Here is a 23,496-nt window from a genome sequence, read left to right as displayed (position 1 = left end):
TAATTCTTGTGTGACGGCTCAACAAAATCCGATTGCCAGAATTAGCAAGAAAAAATTCGCCTTTGGCATTTTAGACGTTGAGGGCTCTTTCGACAATTCCACCTTCGATACAGATTATGTGCTTGTAAATTGGGTTCGTTCAATGCTCGCGTATAGGTTTTTTTAGGATTCAGGTGTGGAGTTCATAAGGGCTGTCCTCAGTGCGGTGTGCTTTCTCCCATGCTATGATGCGTGGCAATTGATTCCCTGCTAGTCAAACTTAACGCCTCTAACACCTACGCCCAGGTCTATGCATATGACAGGCCCTTCTATGTTAATTGTCCGCAGGAAAGAGCAAATGACACTGAATACGATTTAGACTTGGTACAGTGAAAATTGGCTAACTGCTAACCCAACCAAAAGTAGTGTTGTGCGCTTCACTAGAAGGCGAAGGCTGGCCGGCCTTCTTCGCCCTGCCCTTTAAGGAGTCACTTTTCAAATTTCTTCCGAAGTAAATTATTTAGGTGCAATATTAGATAGTAAACTTTAATGGAAGTCACACGTTGAGCAAAAGACCTCCCAAGCCGTTAAATGAATATCATATGGGCTTAAAAATATGCAACCCGAAAGCGGAAGTGGTTCTATATAAAATCGTAAGCAATATGGTTATGTTATATTTCCTTGGAGGCGTTGTAAATTTTTAGGAACAAACATTTTTCATTTATTGATTTTTAGCGATCGAAATTTAGCGTGGCGATTTCTTGAATCCTACTGCTGGCAATGTAAACAGGTCTTTGATAAAACGTGGGGTCCTGTGGATTTATACCCCTATTATAAGACCTATAATCAGCTATGCATCTGTGATGTGGTGTAGCATACTCTCAATAATTAGCATGGGAAATCCGCAAACTTCGAAAAGATGTGTGTCAAAGTCAAACGTAAATTAGCTTGGAATTGAAAAAATACATGTTTTTGGAGTTAGCAGATTTTATATGTAAAAAAAGTAAGTGCGCCTGGGCCACACTGGAGAAGTGAAACTTACGTTACATATCCGTTTTTTCTCATAGCCAATATACATACATACATATGTATACACAAAATAGATAACAGTTTCGATAACTAAATCGATCGTTAAAAATATCGATTACAAAATCGACAACTAATTAGATAAAAATATCTAACAAAATCCATAAAAATACCGATAAGTTCCGAAGATGTCAATAGCAAAATCGGTAGCAATATCGACAAAAATTTCGATAACAAAGCCGATAAAAATATCGATTGTTACATCGATAAGTCCCGAGAATCTCTAAAATCCCAAAATAGTCCAGTCTCCATCGATATCCTTTTCTCTATAATTACCTTTATTTTAATCTATCTTCCTCTATCTTCATCTTTACTTTTATCGGTATCCTCATTCTCATCTTTTTCTTTGTATTTATCTTCGATTTTGCTTTTGTGTTTATCATTTTCTTCATCAACATATTCTCCTTCCCCTTTGCCCTTATATAAATAAAGTGTTTAAATTTAATTTGTTTTGGAACGAATTTCCGTCATCCCTTGTCAAGTTTGGTTTGCAGACAAACCGGTTTCGGCATTGTGCCATCTTCAGTGTCATTTTTCGTTCTGTTTAAATTTACTTTGATCTTCATTTTTGCCTTTATCCTTACGCATCTTTGTTTTTGTTTTTATTTTTAACTTTGCCTTTATCCTTTTCTTTATCTATGTACGTACTCACCTTTACTTTCATTCTTGTATTGGTCTTTTTCTAAGTGTTATTCTTTAACCTTTTATTAGTAAGAGATTGTTAAATTAATACCATGTGCATACACTCAAGAAGCACTTGTTTCAACCCCAACCATTTCCGTTTGCAATTTCCGTTGAATTTGCTAATTTACTCCCAACCAACCAACCACCGTTAAAGAAGTTTCACTTCAAAAAAATTATTTGCTTTCTCCACCAAATAGCGATATTTTCCCCTTTCCCCTTTCCGTCAGTATCAAAAAGTTATTTTGACAGAAATGTGGAGTTAGGAGCTTTTACCGCGGAGACGACAATATATACTATATGTATGTATGTAAGCATAAAAATTACATTACGTTTACTTTTGTGACTTACTCTGGTGGACTTCCTCTTAAATTAAATGATGTAAATAGTACTTCGACTCGTTGTCCGGGTCCTGCTAGGAAGGTGTACAAGCACTGACGCGAATGATTTTTGTGATTGTGCAGCAACGGAGCGGAGAATGTGCCATTCTGTGGGCCACCAATGCGCGAAACGAATGTCTGGTCACATTCTGTGGACAAGAAAATGGAGAAAAAAAAGATGAATACAAATTTAAAATGGGACGCAATAAGTAAAGAAAGAAGAATTAAAATAGTAGTAATCGAATGAGAAAATTTATGTAGTATATTGCTTTTTAATGAAGATTAAACCGCAGGCAACACGTATGTATGTATGTAAGTAGATGCAGGTATGCATATATATGTACTTATACTTAAAAGTGTTGCTGTGTAAGTATACAAGTTAACAGCTACTCCTGTATGCACATCTAGTCAATTACATATTTACTTATTTTGTACAGTCTGGAACACAACAATCAACACTCAGCTTCCGAAGGGGTTACATAAATTGTGTTGGCGTTGCAAGGAACGTTAACTAAGAGTACCACGGAGCCTCATATCGTTACTATTGAAAAATATTAGGTTCCCCCCATAGCTGGGGTTCAGTATGGTTTGACTCATAAATGTGCTCGTGTTTATTTATGGTAGTGTCAATGTTAAAAGTAGTTGGCTTGCGGCGTTTTATCCTTTATTTATCTTTTCATTTTCATTCGTTATTGAACTGACAAAAGATTGCTCGAAATTGAAATCGTAAATCTGTATGTATGTACATTAGAGCGTACTAGAAAAATATGTTCGCCGTACACCCCAGAGTCTAAAGTAATTTTGCAAGGAAATTTGGAATATTTTGTTTTGCCCAAAGTAGGGTTAGGGCATTCGGCATTCACAGTTGGGTCTTAAAATATGATGCAAGGATGTTCTGTTTCCGAGAAGAATTTTTTTTACCAAAATTTATTGACCACAAATATTCCATTCTAGCACAAACCCATAGGTAAATTAAAGCTCTCCAAAAATCATTATTTGAAATCTTGCCAAGGAGGTATTTTGAAGAACAAACATTTTTTTTTTCGAAATTACCTTACAAAACTACTTCAGACTCAGTGTACCTACGGGAAAAATTTTGTTTGCTTGTAAGTTGATGTGGTCTAATGTTTGTACATATGTACTTAATGTATGTGGTCCAATTTTTCTATGGGAAAAAATATTCATCCAAGAAAACAGGGCACCCCTCAGTTTTTTTCCTTTTAATATTTGTAATATCTATACCAACTTTCAGTTTTCTACTGCAACTAATACAGGGTGCTCAATGACCTTGAAATGCGCTACTAGATCGCTGTGAAACTGGCAAAAATATTGGTGATTTTTTAAAAAGGCACTGTTGCCATGACAACTGAAGTTTGTGATATTTTTTTATATAATTTAAATTTCAAGTGTTCTTAGGTTACTTGACCAATTGTTTCATTAATATATCTACACAATACTTCTAGAGTAAAATATGAGCATCATGAGCATCCACCTCTTTCGACAATACGAAACATTTTCGAAGGTGCCCTAAACCCAATCTTGGAAAATTATTTTTTTGGACCACTCTAATGTACATATGTACATACATATGTGCAATATATCCGGTATTACGAGCACTTTATGCACATGCACTATTGAACTGTAAACAATGTAAAACTAAAATACATTCATTCACACACATATGTACATATACATACATATGTATAAATATGTATATAAGTAAAGAAACAACACTATGAATGCACTGAAATTCATTGTCAATTTATTACAGTGCTTTTACAATTGGCATTCCAATGAAATGCAAAACCAAAAGCCAAAACTAGAAAAACCATTTAGCAATTGAACTGAAAAGGAGGAACACAACCTACTTGGCGTCTTTGTTGGTCTCGGCAGAGTTTCCAAGTAAGCCACGACGGGTATCCAAGGATGTGCCGCTGGATTAGGGCCGCCGCGTGCTTTTAATTCAGAAGCAGCCTCGAAATTGTACGCCACTGCCGAGATAGACAAAAAGCAAATATGTACAAACATACATACATACGTACATTAATACAAGACAAAAATACATATGTATGTGGCTAGCTAGCATGTATGTATTTTACTATAATATTGATAAATAGATAAATCTTGCTAGCAGAAGTAAATTTAGAAATTGAAAATTCCAGGATTTGTTAGTTACTAACTTTAATTGTGTATGTATGTTTGTATGTGGGGCAAAATTCGTCAAGTGTACCAGGAAAAACATTTTATGGAAGCATTTTGTTCAAACTCCACTACGTTGTTGCTATGGTTACTGGTAATCAATGTGTGAAAGAATTTTTTTTTCTACCGTGGTTTTTTCTCGAGTTATACAAGTTTGACATGCCAATTTCAACCCTTTTTCTTCACACTTATGATAGAGAATTAAAAATTGCTGACCTATTAGAATTTTTTCCGTGCTTTTTGGTGGAAACTATATTTTTTTGGATTTTTTTTTGCAAAAATTTGTATTGAAATTTTTTACAAAGTTTTTGAAAATGGCCTATTTCGATAGCTTATTTTCTAAGCTTTCCAACGATATATAATTTGTATTGGCCGTGGCAAAAGGACTACAAGTTTTTCATCACAGAACGCACTCGGGTCCGCCTTGCATTGTTGTCGGAAATAACACAAGTTTATAGAAATGAAAAAATTGTCCGACCAGGACATTTTTAAATGCATTTTAACGTAAAATTTCCCGCTGAATCCGAATACGAAATTAATATGTAAGAGAGTATAACGGTTTTTGAGATATGTATAGCCGAATTTGGGGTTTTTGAGATCTGAAAAAAGTGCACTCACTTTATTACAATTTTCTTTAGAAAAAACAAAAACGGTGCATTGTTTAAAAAATTCATTTTTTTGTTGCAAATTCTTTGCAAAGAAAAACATCAAAAAAATTATAGTTTCCACCAAAAAGCCTACTTAATATTTGTTGTCATAATTTTTAAGTATTTTGTAGGGCATTTCGCAGAAAATGCTTGGTTCCCACGGATTTCCAATAATTCAAAAATTTTAGATCTTTTTCTGCCAAGTATATCTGTTGCTGCAACCGCATTCGAAGGTAACAGAGAAGGGTATCAAATAATAAACAACTATTTTAAATAACTACAACGACGGGTCTTTCATCTGGATGGGTTGTTTTTGTAGGAAACTTATTATTTTTCGGGTTTTCGGTAGGACATAATAAAAAATTAAAAACAAACCAGCCTTGAAATCTGATGCAATTGGTTTTATAATTAAAAGTGAGCCGACCTATTTCTCAGTGAAACGGCTAATGAGACAATGGACTTTGGCTTTCTTTTTCAACAAAATAGATATTATGGCAATGAACGCTTAATGTATTTAGAAGGAAGTCGAGGGTTACAGGAATAGTTTTGCCTTTTCCAAGTTGGAAAAGAAAGCACAGCCAACGAGAACGAGTAGAGGTATCTCCTATAACACGGTGCGACAAGAAAAAAAATCGAAACAAACAAGTATAGTCTAGTTAACCTCGTGGCTCACTTGTCGCAAGTGTATGTATTGCAGTGGCGGATACAGGGGAGGGGCGAAGGGGGCGATGATCTTCAATCATTATCCCTTTTTCAGGCTTGCACAAGATTATTTATAGAATAAGAAAGCATGTAAATCTCTTAAATTAAAAATTATAACAATGGGTATGCAAATACTATGAACTTATAGACCTTGTGATAATTTTACGGCATTTAAATTCTGACAAGATTTGAACATTTGTTTTAAAAAATCAAAAAAACTTTTGTAAAAATTTCGAACCATGTAATTCGATTTTTAAGAAATATTTTGAGTAAGCCGTTTTTAGCCCATTCAATTTTACTGCAAGTTTAAAGTAAATGATATTTGGCATTTTTTTTTTTGTTGACCATGTTAACTATTTTATTCCATACAAAACATTTTCGACGATTTTTTTTTTGTAATATGGAGCCCGAGCTGGCTGCTTTAAACTAAGATTAGCCAATCAATTATCAGTCAGCTGTTCATTTTAAATTCAGATTACGTAACCTTAGGTTAAAATGCCACTGAAACTGGCCCTTAGATATCGAAATTGACACTGAACGGATAATACAAAGATTCCAAAAAGGAAAGCGCAAAATTGAGTTTGCAATTTAAATTATTATAATCAAAATTCCGAATAAGTTGTTAAGTTACTTTATTACATTCCTCATTTGACAAACATTATAAGTAAAAAATAAGTATTTATGTAATATACACAAATATACATATACTGCTTTAATAAACCCAGAGCATAACTTTTTGTCTTGTGTTTTTTTTACAAAATAGTATAATTGTTTTATTACATGGGACTCTGTAAATGGACCTTGCGCCAAATTCACAACATGAAACTTACTTAAAGTAAAATTATATCACAAAACATTTTACCTCGGACTTCATAAATATTACTAGAAGCTCTATTTGCGTGAAAAATAAATGAGGGTTCTTCAATCAGGTTGGATGCTTGTAAGTCATATAGCTTCAATTGGTCACTCCGCTTTATCCATCAAGTTAGATGCCTGTAATTCAACGTTGTTCGACAAGTCGATCCCAATCGCACCTCCCCAAATAAAATCGTGTATCCGCCACTGAATGTATTGCTTTATTTTTTTGAGTACATGCGATTATTTTTGTTATGGTAATAATCCCAGTCATCTATTCATTACTACTATTTATAGTTAATTACAAATTACTGGGTTATGAAATATAATAAAAACAATCAACTAATCGTTATTGAAACTTATTGATAAAAACCGAACTGGCAGGCTTAAAATTTTTTTTTTATTTAAAATTTTGATTGAAGATCTTTAAAAAATCTACTTTTCTTCAGGGACTTGCGAAGCTATTCGTGCATCGTTGCATATGTATGTACTAAACATCTGCGCAATTCCATTTGAACGACCTAACAAGACATCCGTTCGCAGGACAAATACATTCCCTCCTTTACTAACATCGCTCCAGTCAAGTGAGAGTAAGCATAAAGTTATGCTTCTTTATGCTTACTCAAGCATAAGTAAAGCGTAAGTAAACTATCGATCAATAGCAAGATGCGTAGAGTATTTACCTTGCCTTAAGTAACTATATATACAATTGTAGTATCTGAATAAAACTAAGCACAGGAATGTAGTGGAAGGATGAAGAGAGCGACGAGAAAAACGTACTTTCAACAAAAATCCACATACTTAGATACATATGTAAAAGTCCGCATATTTTTTTCGCGTCACTTGCTCTGTCGCTTCACTGCAGAAAATCAAAGTTGTGGGGAATTTCTCGGCTTACGGAAGGTTTCGAAGCGTTTTAAAGATTCTCGTATTTCCATTTGAAACTTTGAATGGATAAATAATCATGTAGAAGTCGGGGTACGGTTCGGCTATTTGTACAATGATTTGGGTTCTTGTAACACACGATTCAAATATGGACTTTTCCGTAAATTTTGGAGTGAGTTCTATGCAAAAATAATGTGGCATAAATAACCGGAGTTGGACTGATGAAAGTTTTTTGTAATACGTACCATGATACAAAAAGAAGGTAGTTTCATTTCAAAATTTCTGACAAAAAATAAGTTTTTGAAATTTCATAAATTGTGGAAACTTGTGAGCTGCCTTGCCACATTTATAGCAATCAAACAATACATTGGAGGATTTAATGTTGTACATGGGGAATATTTAGGTTATTTGTACAACGATGTTATGGTTGGGAGCGGAGGGAGAAGGGGTGTGTCACCTTAAACTACACTCATTAAAAAGAGCATAGTATAAATTTTAAGAAAAGCCATCCTTCTCCTCCCTGCCCCTTCTACCGGCACTTGGGGGCCATTTCCAAATGGGGAGAAATTAGCATTTTCGCAAAGAAAAATTAAACTCGTGTTAGGCCATCAGCAGTATTTTTGGTGGCCTTCGGCCGCGCTAGAAAAAATAACCTCATCAGTCCAACTCCAGTTACGCCATCCACGGTATTTTTGCGCGAAATCCACCTCCAAATTTAGAAAAAAAGTGCATATTTCAAACCGAAATTGATTTATTTATTTATTTATTTAATTAAGCCAAACACACAACCATAAGTTATTTTTACAATGTTTGACCTTAAAACTAGATTACATCCTTGTTTTAAATTAAAGCTTAATCCTTTGGCTGGACGAATATGTTAAAATTTTTTTATTCGGGTCACGCGTTTGGACACGATAACCCAAAAGCATTGCACAAATACCCGAACCGTACCCGAACTGTCTTACTCATGCAGTCTATAAACAAAAATTTTAAAAAATGAAACTGCAGTAGTTTTAATCTTATGTAAATAATTCTTGTCACAAATACATAGTTTCGTGCTTATAATAAAATATCTAAATATATTTTTTATCAGCGCCACATCTTTATCAGAAAATTCCGAGGACCCAAAAATTGGCACTGTTACAAGTTGCAGGGCATCATTTTAGCTCGACCTCCTCCCTCTTCCACGGATAACGGTTACTCGTTTAGGTTTAAAAATATTTTGCGTCAGCAATTTGTCATCAAACTGCATTAGATCGTATAACGTAATCTAACCTCGGAAATCAAAAATCTTTGTTTTTGAACCTTTGCACAGGTGGTGTACCGAATTCTTGCAGCTTGGAAATGCGCAAGAATTTTCTTTAATATTTGCATCCAACTTCACTGACTTGAAATTTTTTTTTACTTTTACAGGAAACAAAAATCTTGCTGCAATTGAATCTGGTAGCATGATTTCAGTTAAATGTCATAAACTTATTAAAAGTCAAGGGGTCGGCAACAACAACGAATGGCAATAAATGAAACTACCTTCTATTTTTGTATCATGATACGTACAGTTTTCTTTACGTTTACAAGCGATTTGTTTTTCTACGAATGGAAATTTTAAGTTTTTTTCTATCGGGTTAAAATATTTACAAAATCGAAGAGAAAGCACAAACTTACTGAAAATCGCTATATAACAATTAGATAATTCTTCAGGAACTAAAAAGTTTATATACATAAATAGCTTCGTCAATGGTATGACTATCGATAGTTTTACAGCTCAACCTACAGGGATGGAGGAGAGAAAGAGTGTTAACTGCCAAACCATGGAGGTCGCCATATTTACATTCAGATAAATCTCTGCATACATAGAATGCTAAAATGACGTCACACGAACAGCTGATTCTGTCAAATTCGCCAAGAACAAAGTAGCGGTACTGCTGATTGCGCCACCTCTGTCTCCCTATTTCGTGGAGTAGTAGTACTCCGTTTTGGCAGCAGCAAATATCTGTTTTACGCGATGAGAACAAGTATTTGATCGATCTCTCAACGCCAAGTAGGGTATTTATGCGAAAAAAGTAACAATGTGTTGTGGGTAGAGTACAATGAAAAGAGTACTTACTATACGTAATGCGGCAAATATATTTGCGCTAGGCTTTAGTATGTACTTGTACGTATATATATATATAAATATATATATATATATAGTATACGAACATAGAGGAAACAAAAATATACATCTGAACTGAATCCAGTTTACTGCTTTCCGGTGTTGGCACTGCAAACTAAAATCTAATGTATGCACATAAAAGGATTTATTATACATACTTCTATGCATAAACCAGAAATGATGTTGGTTCTGAGAAATAAAAACTATGCGAAATGTCAGTAAATCTATTCGATAGTAAATCAATTGGATTAAGTTGTTTGATACATTCATGATATTTCAACATACCTATTTTATTTAAATATTCACAACACATATTTTTCAGGTTATACATATAAATAAAAAATTAGAACTTTATATACAGTTTAATGAAAGTCACAATTTTTTTATCAACATTGTAAGGGCAAGTGCAAGTTTCAAGCGGCTAAAAATAGCGTTGATTTTTCTTTTGCTGACGGGTATTTGCATTCTTTCCATATAAGCATGAATTTCTTATGAAATAAAATGCGGAAGACCGTTTGCAACAAATGTTCAAAAAACCAACGCCAGCTTTTATAAATTACACTTGTTTTATTACAAACCGAAGAAGCTGTTATTTTTTTTAAATCAGGGCTATTTTTTAGTCGCTTGAAACTTGTACCTCATTGCAAAATTGTATGTGCTATAAAACTTCATAACCAAAAATGTTCTAAAGTTTCAGATTAAAAAGTTTTTAATTTTGATGAGAATTTGTTGAATTTTCCTAAATTTTATATACAGTTTGAAACATTGATTTATACGATTTTGGCTATAGTAAAAATTAAACTTTAACTTGAAAATCTTTGTGGATATTTCAAATAAAAAATTAACACTTGGTCACTTCCTTGAGTCACTGTATATTGAAATGTTCCTACTTTCAATGGTTGGTGCTTTCGATTTCAGCGAGGTTTCAGGGAAATGCGAATATCAATAAAGAAACAAAGTTATAGTGTGCAGTAGTAAATCTACGTATATAACAATATTTAAGCATTTCGCAAAACTTCGAACACAACATTTTGGCTATTTAGAGCAAAGCAAAACTCCATAATAACCCGAAGGATTCGATCTTTGTTAGAAGATTTTGTATTATTTTGGCTTTATCGGATTTGCGGTGCTTCTTTTGGGCTTAGCAAATTTTTTTTATTGCATATAAACGGGGAAAAATAATATAAATACCTTTACCCTTTTCGAAATGATGCATTTTTAATTTCTCTAGCCTCCTGGATCAAAATATTAGTTTTCATAAAGAATGGACTTAGCAACTGTTCACTCCAAGCTAACGATGTGGTTATTGATATCAATCATAAAACTTTGCACGGACAATGTCAAACTCATATGGCTATGCTGCATATTTTATCACATTTGTCTCAATTGTTAGTTAATTAAATGATTAATTACAGTTGTACAAGTAGGGCAGCGCCTGCAGAAGTTGGTGAAAATTGGAGGATTGATGGTGGTTAGATGTGTGTAGTTATTTATGAGACAATTTATAATTAACTTGAATTATTATACATTTTTTCAGGTAAATAGGCCTTATTAAAGTGGAAGCAAATTAAGTACATCTTTGGTAAAAAATACACGCTAAAATTTAGACAGTCCCAAGAAAAAATCAACGCTATATTTTACTACAGCTCCTTGGGAACAATAATCATGATTTCAGTCGGTTTATAAATACTAAGTAGCGCACATCTAGTGGTTAAAACTCAACCACTACAATAATTCTTTTGCGAGACATGGTCTGATATCCATGCTTACTGGGCCTTCAATACGGTACCTCTCATTACGGTACCTTCTATGTAAATTGAGTTTCGCAAACAGATAGATGACGTAAACTTCTGTCTGAGAAACAAACACCTTAATACTAAAAAAAAAGAAAAAGTATTGGCACAGAGAATTTTTTCGCAATGCATGCAAAGTTTATTTTCTGTGCCAATACTTTTGTCCGGCACTGTAAATTTATTCCCTTTGAAGTTTACTAGTCGCCACAATGCAACAATGCAGCCTGGAGGAGTCTATTGGAATAATAAAAGCTGCAATATGAGCAGCTAAGCTTCAGTGTCCCGATAAGATTATTACGTTTTCATCGTCCTTTCCATATTTGATTGGATTTCGCTCTTTTCAGAACAATTTGTTTTTTTTTTTTGCTTAATAAACTGAGCCCTACTACAGTTATAATTTTTCTATCTACATACTTAGTCTGTAAGGAATTTGTGATGTTCTAAATCAAATAGATGACGTGAAACATAGATTTATAAATTTTTAATTTTTTTTTAGAATTTTTTGAGTATGCAGCCTTGTAGCCCATTAAATTTAAGTATAAACAAGTAAGAAAGTCTAAGCTCGGGCGGAGCCGAACATTAAATACCCGGCGCAAGTATTAAATATATGTTTTTTTTCACCTTTCCGAAAGCTACCGCTAGATGGTAAGCCGGGGTGTATCAATTTTGAGTAAATTAGCGTCCTTCAATTTCGAAATATTGAAGTTTCAAGCATTTCTGAAATTTACCGTTATATGAAAAGCGGCCGTTATTTTAGTCCGATTTCGATAATTTTCAACGTTTTGCTTATATGTGGCAAGCACAATAACCACACCGAGTTTGGTAAAAATTGGTAGAACGGTTACCGATATACTTATATGTGATCATAAGTGGGCGGTGCCACGCCCATTTTCTAAAAATTTTACCATAAACGTATTTCTTGGTAAAGAATTGCTGCAAGCATCAATTTTGAAAAAATTAGCTTCAATATTTACTGATTTATCGAAGATTTTGTATTTCTCTAAATTACCGTTATATGGGATGTGGGCGTGGTTATTGTCCGATTTTAAAAAGTTTAGGCGATTTTTTATGCTGTACGAAGGCCAACAACTGTGCCAAGTTTGGAAGAAATTAGTGCAGCAGTTACCAAGATATACACATGTAACCATAAGTGGGCGTGGCTACGCCCATTTTCCAACACTTTATAATATTCTTATTTTTCGTCTAAAAATTATTGTAAATATCAATTTTGAGGGAATAATCTCCAGTAGTTACTAAAATATCGCAGTTTTCGTATTTCTGAAAATTACCGTTATATGGGAAGTAGGCGTGGTTATTGAGCGAATTTAAAACTTTTCGCCCATTTGGTATGTTGTGCGAAGGCCAACAACTGTGATAAGTTTGGAAGAAATTGGTGCAGCGGTTACCAAGATATACACATGTAACTATAAGTGGGCGTGACTACGCCCATTTTCCAAAAATTTATAATATTCTTATTTTTCGTCTAAAACTTATTACAAATATCAATTTTGAGTGAATAATCTCCAGTAGTTACTAAAATATCGCAGTTTTCGTATTTCTGGATATTACCGTTATATGGTAAGTGGAAGTGGTTACAGTCCGATTTCAATACCAACCTACCTTGGATAAGTGGAAACCTACATACCAAATTTCGTTGAGATATCTCAATTTTTGCTCGAGTTATCGTGTACACGGACGGACGGACAGACAGACATGGCTTAATCGATTTCTTTTTTCATCCTGATCATTTATGTATACATTTGTCTATATCTATCTCGAGTCGTTTTGGCTGTTACAAACAACCGTTATGTGAACAAAATTAATATGCCCTTGTGCACAAGTGCGCTCGGGTATAAAAAGTGCAAGTTTTAAGCGATTGCAAAACTGGCGTTATTTTTTTTATTTTCTTTTAAAATGGTTTTGCGCATTTTCTTCCATAAGAAAAAAATACAAATAGTCGTCAGTATAAAAAATATTAAAAATCAACGCAATTTTGCAGAAGCTTAAAGCTTGCAGTTTAAATTTAGAATTTAATGGGCTATAAGACTGAATATTCAAGAAAATTCTAAAAAAATTTAAAAAATTGTAAAGTGGTTATGTACTCATTTTACTCAACTTCGGTGTAAAAGAAAATTCATAACTCAAATTATTGTAGTGCACCCCATAATAGCACACTTAAATATTGTGCAATACTCAGAGCTACCATTGTGATTTTTTCCAATTTTTATTGAGATGGCATATTTTCAAAAATTATTTTTTTTTTTATCAAAAAATTTGTATGTAAAAAATTTGTCAAGAAAAAAATGTTTTAAATATTTCTTTCATAGAGAATTTTGATGTGTGTATGTGTAATTTTTTTCAAATTTTTTCCTCGCTCCATTCTCGAGATATTTGGAAAACTATTCAACCGATTTGTTTTTGTTTTTATGCTGAAAAGTTTTTAAAAATATATTAATCAAGTTCAGATTTCATATTTATTTATGTTTATGCATTAACCCTAAACATTTCAAACAAATCCTACACATTATGTGTGAACCCCGTCCGTTTTGGTATGGAGCACCCCATATGTAGAAACTCTACATACAAAACTGACAAGCCGTTTACAATAAATTTTATTAAATTTCATCACAAATTTGTGACGTGTTGTGCTCGCTTGAATATTTTTGAAATTCATGCATGTTTTTTTTATTTTTGCAAAATTGTGATTGCATACTTCAGCTTCAGTTATTGTCATAAATTAGGAAACTTCGCTTATTAAATATTGAATATGCATATTCAACAAGATCCACGCATAGGACAAAGTTTGGCCGCATGCGTTTTACACACGAATGCACACAAATGTCCCAGTTTGCTGTCACGCTTACTTAACTGCAACCCTTGATAGGAAGACATACATACATACATTCATACAATGTTGGCACATTACACCTATGTATGTTGCGAAAAGAGTTTGCAATTAGCCCAGAAGTTTAAGTTTTTCATAACCATTTCGATTGATACCCATCTTTTAAGAATTCATCCAACTTATTGAATAACTTGAAATAACATTTTAAACACGTGGCAACCCTCTTCAAACATTCCAAATGTTGAAACTAAAGATTTCTCAACATTATTTCGTTTGGCTATGGTATTTTTATATTTCATACACTTTATGTATTAGTTAATTGAGTTCAACCTTCAAATAGGTGGCAGCCCTCTTCAAAGGTATCTTCAAGCTTAATCCTTGTTAACTGATTATTTAAGTGGAATATATTTTTTCAAACATGTGCCCATGCTAAATACAGTTCAGAAATAAAACTTTTTCAAACCCTCTTCGATTGATACCCATGTTTTAATAATTCATTCTATTTATAAAATAATTTGAATTTAACTTTTTAAACAGGTGGCAACCCTCTTCCCACACCTCAAAAATATCCTTAGCGAAAACTGAAAGATTTTTTATCACTCCTTCATGTGATACCACATTTCGATATGTCATATAACTTGTGTATAAGTAAACTAAATTCTACATTTCAAGCAGGTGGCAACCCTTTTCAAAATATTTTCAAACTACTACTTTCTGTAACTCCTTTCGTTTGGCACCCATATGGCGATACATATTTCTCTTAACTAAGATGATTTTTTAAACAGGTGGCAACTCTTTTCAAAAAAGTAAAGCCTTTAATTTGACACCTCATTTCGAAAGATGGAACGAACGGTGCGGACACGATGGCATTGCTTATTAAAAATTGAAATTTAATTGTTCAGTAGGTGGCAACTCTACTCTAAAACCAGTTTGAACATCTACAGGCCAAGCGCTTTAATTTGACATCTCATTTTTGAAAATCGGGAGAACGGTACAGATCTTTTGCTCTGGACAAAAAATCCCTTCGCGTATTGTACATATACATATGTATATACGTAGATTGTTATTCAATATTTTTTTTTTTATATTAACTCCTTTTTATGTGTTCCCTAAAAACCACAAAAATGCAGTGAGTGGAACCATACAATTTTTTTAACTAAACAACTAACTATTATTATTTGAAGTGCCGTGAAGTAAACAGAGTTCACCAATTGAAATATATTGATTTTCAAGGGTTCTATGCGACCTGTAAATATATATCCATTTAAAAAAAGGACGATGTTATATTTTTTCGATATAGAACCATCCCAGTGGGTGAGAGCAATAAAATTCCGGCTTCGCCTTCCCCTCACATGCATTTTTACACCACCCTAATGTATGTACATACATACACATGCTTATGCCGATTACGACAGCAGACTTGGCAAGTTAAGCACTGTTTGTCGCGTTAATGACCATAAATTTTATGCAGCCATTCATTGTTGTACTTTTTCCATTAGCAGTTGCGTCTTTTTGTGCCCACAAATGAACGCACATTGTCAACTTTGCCACTTTTGCCAGATTTTGGCGGTATATCAAGTAACTTTTATAACTCACGAATATTTTTTGTTGTCATACGAAATTAACCTCGTATGCAATTTTAGTAAAACTATAGTCAGATAAAATTTATCCACCGAATACAAATTATTTACCATCGTTTATTTTTACGATTGCCTTTATAGCATTTCTACATATATTCTCGTACATATTATTAAATATGAAAGTGTGTGAGTGTGTGAGTATGGTTGTTGCTTTTTCAAAAGTTCAAATTCAATTACACGGTTCAGCAAAATTTGGTCGTATTATATCTCAAAAACGGTGCGGACCTTATCTTATAGATAGATCTTATAGATTTTTTAATGCTGATTTGAAGTACATTTACAAAATATTTCTGGCACGTCCAGTTTTTGAAAAAAAAAAACCTGTTGAAGTACCGAAAAATGGCAAATTTCAAAACATTTTTTTGAATAGAACGTATTAATGAAAATCCAATTCGTCTGATGGATTCTGCCTCATATCGATGAGTTGATTAGAAATAAGCAGGGGACAGATTTTTAGGACCTAAAAAACTAAAAAAAAAAGGAATGTACCTAGATGCTCTAAGTGCACTTATGTATCCAAACGAAAATTAAAGCAAACAAATTTTTTGGCGGTTAGGGCTTCATATAGAAATATGTGTTTGTATGTACATATGTATGTAGTTTTATGAGTTGATTTTTTAAACTGGTCTGACTGGGCGCATGATAAACATTAAGTCATTGAATTCAACTTTTATAACAAATTCTCTTCATCCTTTTCTCCTCCAGCCACTGAAGCTTTTCGAATATAGAATAAACAGAATTTTTTGATGGAACAAACTGGTTTTTACATTTCATCCAAATCTTGACCTGTCAATAAATATTTAGGGTTTTCGAAGCTTTCCAGTTTAAGGGAAGCCCCTAAATAGTTTCAAAATTATATTCTAAGTTATTTGGGGATGGGCACTATATCATACATATATGATTCCAATAAATGTATGTTTGTTTCTTAAACGTTTTCTGCGTGTTTGGCAGAGCTTCTCTTCGAATCCGTATTGTTTTTTTTTTATGGCAGAAGTACACTCGGAGGTTTGCTTTTGTCAGCCGAGGGGCGACAACTGTTTGAAAAAACTTCCGTTGATGTTGCCGACACCAGAAATTTAACAGGGATCTCCCGAGTGACTCTAAGCACTCGGCTGCGGCGGCAAGAGCACTACTCAAAACCAAAATATGTCAGAAAAAATGAAATAAATTATTACACTAAGTTAATTGTAAAAACAAATATTTCTAAAGCAAGCTTTCTAAGTGTAAACTAAATCGGACCATAGATATTGGTCTACCAACTATCGACTCGTGCGCCACCCATCGGCAAAATTTTTAGTGGAGTTATTTCTTTTCATGTAGTTAACATGCGTTCTAAATATGAACCAAATCGCGCATAAATAAGGATTTTTCAAATATCTCGACTTCTGCGCCACCTATCGGATTAACTCATCTTTCGTATTGCATTCTCATCGGTTTCTGAGCCAACTGTAAAGTTTCAAGTCTCAAGATCATCGGCAAGTTGGTCAAAAATTGATTGCAAGATTTAACCCTAACATAAATACAGAGCAAATTAAATAAAAGTTTGTAAAAATACCATACGTGAATTTTTCACTGATTTTTATTTGTTTTAATTTTGATTTTAAAAAAACCTTTGCACTTATTTTACTTTGCTCTTTTCTTAATAAAAACTACGTAAAATAAAACCGGTTTTTTCTTAATTTCAATAAGAAGCAAAAACGTTGTACGCCCAAGTATGATAAATATTTTATTTTATTATATTATATATTGTTTATAAATGCACAGAGTGCTTTTTTAACAGTCCATGCGAATTATTCGTAGCGCTAACGAGAGAAGTAACATTTTGATATGAACCAAATGGCTTTGAAAGCTAATGTCATTGGCTTACTCCTTGACCTTAAAAAAATTGTCTAAAACAGCCTTCTTCAAAAAAATATGCAAACTCCACCGGAATTATTCAAAAACAAAAAATAAATATTTTTTAGTATACTTTAATTCGAGCCAAGGTATCAGTCTCAAGACCTTTTCAGAGCCAAATTATAACGATTCTGAAGTTAAACTTTGAAATTTCATTCGACATTCTACCCAAATTTTTATTTTTTTTTTAATTTAGGAGTAAAAACTAGCAGTTTCGAAGTTTGGTTTAAAATTGTTATAACTTGGTTCTCACACGGCCTAGAGACTTCTGCTTTGGCTCAAATTAAAAGTCTTGAATTGAATTTCCCCTTTGATTGAATTTGACACCCAACGTTAGACTTAAATACACAAAAATATTTAAAAATAAAAATAACCAAATTATATGCATGTCTGCTCGGTAGGAAAATTATACTAGAAGTGTGGCTTAAGCCCCAGACCTCGCGGCTCGTTAAATCTCGTTATACTGCAACCTTGCGATATGCACTACTATGTGTAGATATGTACATATGTATGCAATACCACTTTTTTGTATGAAATGGCTAGAGTTTCAAACCCGAAACGCCAATGTGATTCTTTTCTTCTTTCTTTGTTTGTAAGCATAATTAATACACATTAACATTTCTAATGTATGCATGTTATAAGTAAGATATCTCTAAACAAGAATTATTTCTTGCAAATTTCCTGAAACATTTTCATTAATTAGCCATCAGTAATGATCAAAATTATTGCTTTCAAATGACTAATTTTCATTACTGCTCTACCATGGAAAATGCGGTATTTCAATCGAAAATTGACTTGAATACTAAATCAAAAGGCATCAAATTATGTTCAACATTTCCCCGAAATCAAATTATAAAATGTATGTATTAGCGTGGGCCGAAAATCCGCAAGTGCTAAAAAAATTGTTTCATAGCTTACTTGGATTTTATGCAAAAAAGGTCCATATACCAAATTATGTAGCACTAATACTTTCGAAGATACTTGCAATTTTATTTAAAAAAATATATTAATTGATGTATTTATTAAGTTATATTTTTGAGCCCATTGAACTTTGTTGTACTCGGGTGAGCCTAAGATATTGACCAAAAATTGTCATCTTTCACACAGATCGGTTTTAGAGCATAAAAAACCATATTTTTGCTATTACGAATCAAAATTCTAAAAATGCGGATTTTCGGCCAACGCTAGTATGTATGTCTTAAATTCGTAGGCTTATCCAGCTCGTAACTGGATATTTTCTCAAAGAGAAACCGGATAAAAAGTCGTTTATGATAGCCGTTTACGATTCGTTTTCGAGTACTCTTTAATTATATTTTATATTATAAAATATTGTCATTCAAGAAAAATTTCCAACAAAGTGAAAACTTTTTCTTGGGTTATTAATTCGTCGGAAATCTTTTTTTATATATGTAGATATGATACCGCATAAATTTGGACCACGTTAACCGATTTCCGTAGTTATTTTTTTAAAGAAAGGAGGTACCTCAGAGGTGGCCTTAAATTGTGCTCTTAAATTTGTATGTTTGAAGTCGGTTCTGTTTTTTGCTTAAAAACGACTAGCTAGTATATTTTTTTTGATGGATCTAAATTTTCTGATAATTGTCTATGGACGCGTAATATTGCAATATTATATAATCGCTCTTGGAGCATTGCAGATCGCAGATAATTCATCAAGTGTCTCAGAGCACCATTGATTGGGATGACCAACAAAATAAAATAATCGATTAGTTAATCATATGATTAATTACAAACAAAAAAAAACAATTAAATGCAATTATTGAGAAAGAATAGGTTAATAAAATTTTTGAAGGCATTGTTATATATATATAAAAATATATTTCTTTGAAAATATCATGTCATCGGTTAAAGTACAAAACCGCGTAACTGACATTTGCTGTCAAAAATTGAATTTGCTCACACAAGCTCTTGGCTCTATCCTTGTCCATTCGTCCTGAAATATACTAGCCAGAAATGCGATTGCTTTTTAAAAAGTGTGCTCTTACTCTCTAGAAAATAAATCAAAAGTTAATTCTTTTAGTGAGGTAGTCGTTTTGCTTCGCTCATCTCGCCATTTCACATTCATAATAGAAAAAACTATTTCTGTGAATGCCGAAGTTGCAGAAACGAAATAATTTTAAGTAAATTTGGTAATTCATTCTAAGTATATCTAAGAATATTGCCTTTTTGTTTTGTGGTTGTATTAATAAACTCACTGTTACCTTTTATTTTAAAGAATATTTCTTTTACATAATATTGTTATTTCAGCATAAATGTCATCCATTTCAATAAAAATGTTTTCTTGCAAATTATTGAAATATATTTATATTTATAATTGAAGAAATATTGTACTTTTGCATATTATGTTTTTTACAACTGAACGAAAATAATCGATTAATTTAAGCAAATAATTAATCGTTGGCATCCCTAATCACTGATTATCCGGTAATTGACATAACTTCCATGAGATTTTCGCGGAAATCTTCCAAAAAGTTCCCACAGAAATCTCATGGAAGTTATGTTATGTCCCTATGGGTATCTGCTCCAGGCGAGATTCCATATTACGAAATGCTGCCACTTTCTCTCTATCGCAACCATCTCTGGCGAAGTTTATTAGGGATCGTTTTACTGCCTTTTCAAAGCCAATGTGCAGCGGCGTGAGCTCAAGAATAACCTCCGCTGCTGGCGTAGGGCAGGTGCACATTGCGCCTGTGCACTCACAGTCAAGACGTTGTAGTTTCGCGAGTGAGTGCCTCACATTCATAAGGTTGACTCTCGAGCTCCCAGGTTTTCTTGCAATACCATTACTGCTTTTCGGCTTTGGATGTCGTCATATCGACGTGTTTCTTCACTGAGAATTTTGTGTTAAAGAGTTAAAGTTCTCACTCCTGTTCGGATTCTTTTTCTTGTCAATGGGATAATGGCTTCTTGAGTATGTGAGAGGCTCTCGATCCAGATTTATATAACTTTCATCGAATATTTCGAGTCCGCCGCAGTTTTGACTCATCGAGTTCCAGTCTGTTTGCCTTAATTAAATTAACAATAGCACAGCTTGGAGAGTGGAAAGAGGTGGTGGTGTATAATTTAATTTAGCTGGGTATTCTTGTTCAGGATAAAAGTTAGCAACTAATTAAAGTATGGTAGACTGTACACAGCAGTTTTCGAGATATGGTGGCCACCATACCTCTTCCACCGTCCCTGATAACTTCCGCCAAGTTAAAGTGTTGCTTGTCCTTTTTCCAAAAAAAATGTATTATGTTAAAATTCTCCTAGTTCTTCGATTGACTCATATTATTCTACAAGGCATCCATACTGTATTAGCTCACTTTTACACATACTTGTTTATTCTCACGTTTTGCTCTGTGTGGATGCTGTTCACCATGCAAAGCGCATAACCTACTATTTCACTAAAGTAAGTAAAATCGATTATTTTAAAATTTTTTTTTTACAAATATTATAATTCTAAGTACACAATTTCAAAGCTGTCAGTCTCCGATAAAAATGTGTGTGAGGTAGCTAGCTACTAGAGTGTTTGCTTAGTTGATTAAAAGCTTAAATTGAGTAATTTCCTGGCATTAATGGCTTGTTGAACCGACAAGGATGCACCAAAGTGCTAAAGTGCTACTCAGGTAAAGCTTCGTTTATACATATGTAGGTGTATGTAGAAAGTCAAGTGCAGAAAAGTAAAAAGTTGAGTGTTTAAATCTTATAACACATGAATAACATTTGTAAGTCGATTTTTAAAAGGGTGCTGGTATGTAACTAGTTGGTCCAAGTATTCAATATTTAATTTTAAATTTTCATATATACAGTGAACTTTTTAATGTTGAACAAAAAAATTTGTATTTCCTACATCCTAGCAGAAATATGATATACATATGTGACGTATATGAATACATGTAAAGAATATTGCAAGTTGGATAATGGGCATTGCTGTTAAAAGGAATGTACAGATGATTACAGTTGATTCTTCATAAAAAAAAAATACTATTAAGGCGACGTAAAGCTGTAGGTCGATCCATTTCTGTAACAATAATAAGAAATACATATAACACCATTTGAAGGAGAAGTTCGGCCAAACACTAAGCGAAAGTAGGTGCGCTAAAATATTATTATTATTCTCAGTTGACAGTAAATCCGACCTGTGAGATTTAAATGCCATTTCCGATGCAAGTCCTGCCAATGTATTGACTGTCTAAACCAGGCATGTCCAACGCCGGCAGAACTCCGTAAGCAAGTGCCCTGCGCTGGGCATGCCTGGTTTAAACTGTATGATCCGCCATTTTGTGTGAGATGAACTTTCGGATAAGGGATTTCTTCACCGAAATACACTGGATTATACCTGTCAAGCTTCTTTATTTGATGCCCATAGTGAGATGAGGAATAAATACATGCGACATTTAATTTTACTACACCGAAAAAAATGTTGGCATGTAAAATTGACACTTTGCAATGTTATTTGGCATGCAAACGATAAAGTGATAATTTTACATTTAAAATTGCTAAATTATCGTTATTTTTGTAATGTTGCAATGTACTACGTTGCTATATCAAATTTTAATGTGAAAATTACATTATGGTTTCGGCAGCCGAATTTTACTAAATGTTTTAGATGTAATATGATATGTTGTTGCACTGACAATAAAAATGTAAATATTACAAACGTGCAATGTACCCAGTGTTGCCAACTTTTGATTTTCAAAAAGCACCAAAAACTTGGAAAAAAGCGTTTTACCACACTAAAAGCACCAAATGGTTTTGAATCAATGGATGCTTTTTCCATAACAGTTTGTATGTATTTAACAAAAACAAAAAATTAACAATATTTACAAGAATGCATACATAAATCAATAAACAAAACTTTTTCGCTCATAACGATTGAAAAGCCACATGCTATAATGACTCATGTTTACGACGTAATACCGAAGTACTGCACATTAAAACTGATATATCTCAAGAAAGAAAAACCGAATCCCAACAAACGAAAATCATGCCCTAAGTAGAAATGAGCAAAAAAAATTATGTTTTCAGTATATAACCTCAAATATCGCCAAAAACCATGATTTTGGCACTTTGAGGTTAGGATATCTCAAAATTCTAGTGCTTGAGCAATTGTGCGGCCAGATTTGGATTCAGCACCAAGAAACGATGTGTTTTACTGAGGTATCTCAGGTATCCCGCATATCTACTAGCATTTTCAAGGCGAATAGAATTGAACAAGGTGGGTTTGCAAGTTTAGCTTTTTATCAATCATGGTTGTATTTAAGTGCATTTAAATTTGTAGATTTTTGTAAATTCAGTGCTGCCACAGCTTTAAATATTTAAAAATTATTTAAGGCTTAACTATATCGGAGTAATTTTAGTTCAGAAATAAAGCACTAAAAAAGGCACTAGGCACTAAATAGTATTTTAAGGCGTTTTAATTTTCAAAAATCACTAAATCTAGTGCTTAAAGCACCAAGTTGGCAACTATGAATGTACCTACTGCCTTCGTCGTTTGGTATGACGCAATAATACGAACGTATGATCGCTTAAATTCGTGCCGGCATACGTTTGTTGTACTCACGCGTTTTGATGATTAATTACATTACAACGCTTTTATCAACTTGCAATGTTGTGTGTCCAGAAACTTTCAATGTTTTGGATCCAGAAACTTTCAATGTTGTGTGTCCGACACCAAACCTTTGCTTTGAAAAGTTCCTATAAAAAAGGATAGTGCATAGGGCGACATCTGTAGTGAATAGGGCGAGGTAGATGAC

The 23,496-nt window shown here is 33.3% G+C and overlaps 1 protein-coding gene across 1 annotated transcript in view; it reads right to left on the bottom strand.

Annotated features, from left to right (window-relative positions):
• The window catches only part of LOC118737525, a gene marked incomplete in the record, with an annotated part of 218,716 nt that overhangs the window by 26,337 nt on the left and 168,883 nt on the right, over positions 1 to 23,496 (bottom strand). The window contains 1 exon segment of the mRNA XM_036468093.1: positions 2,098 to 2,275. Within this exon segment, the coding sequence (XP_036323986.1) occupies positions 2,098 to 2,275 (178 nt within the window).

This window comes from Rhagoletis pomonella, unplaced genomic scaffold (genome assembly GCF_013731165.1).
Source record: "Rhagoletis pomonella isolate Grant_MI unplaced genomic scaffold, Rhpom_1.0 Rhpom_scaffold_00004, whole genome shotgun sequence".
Classification (NCBI taxonomy): Eukaryota; Metazoa; Arthropoda; class Insecta; order Diptera; family Tephritidae; genus Rhagoletis; species Rhagoletis pomonella.
The sequence above is the reverse complement of the archived record's forward strand: the minus strand, read 5'-3'. Positions and strand labels throughout refer to the sequence as shown.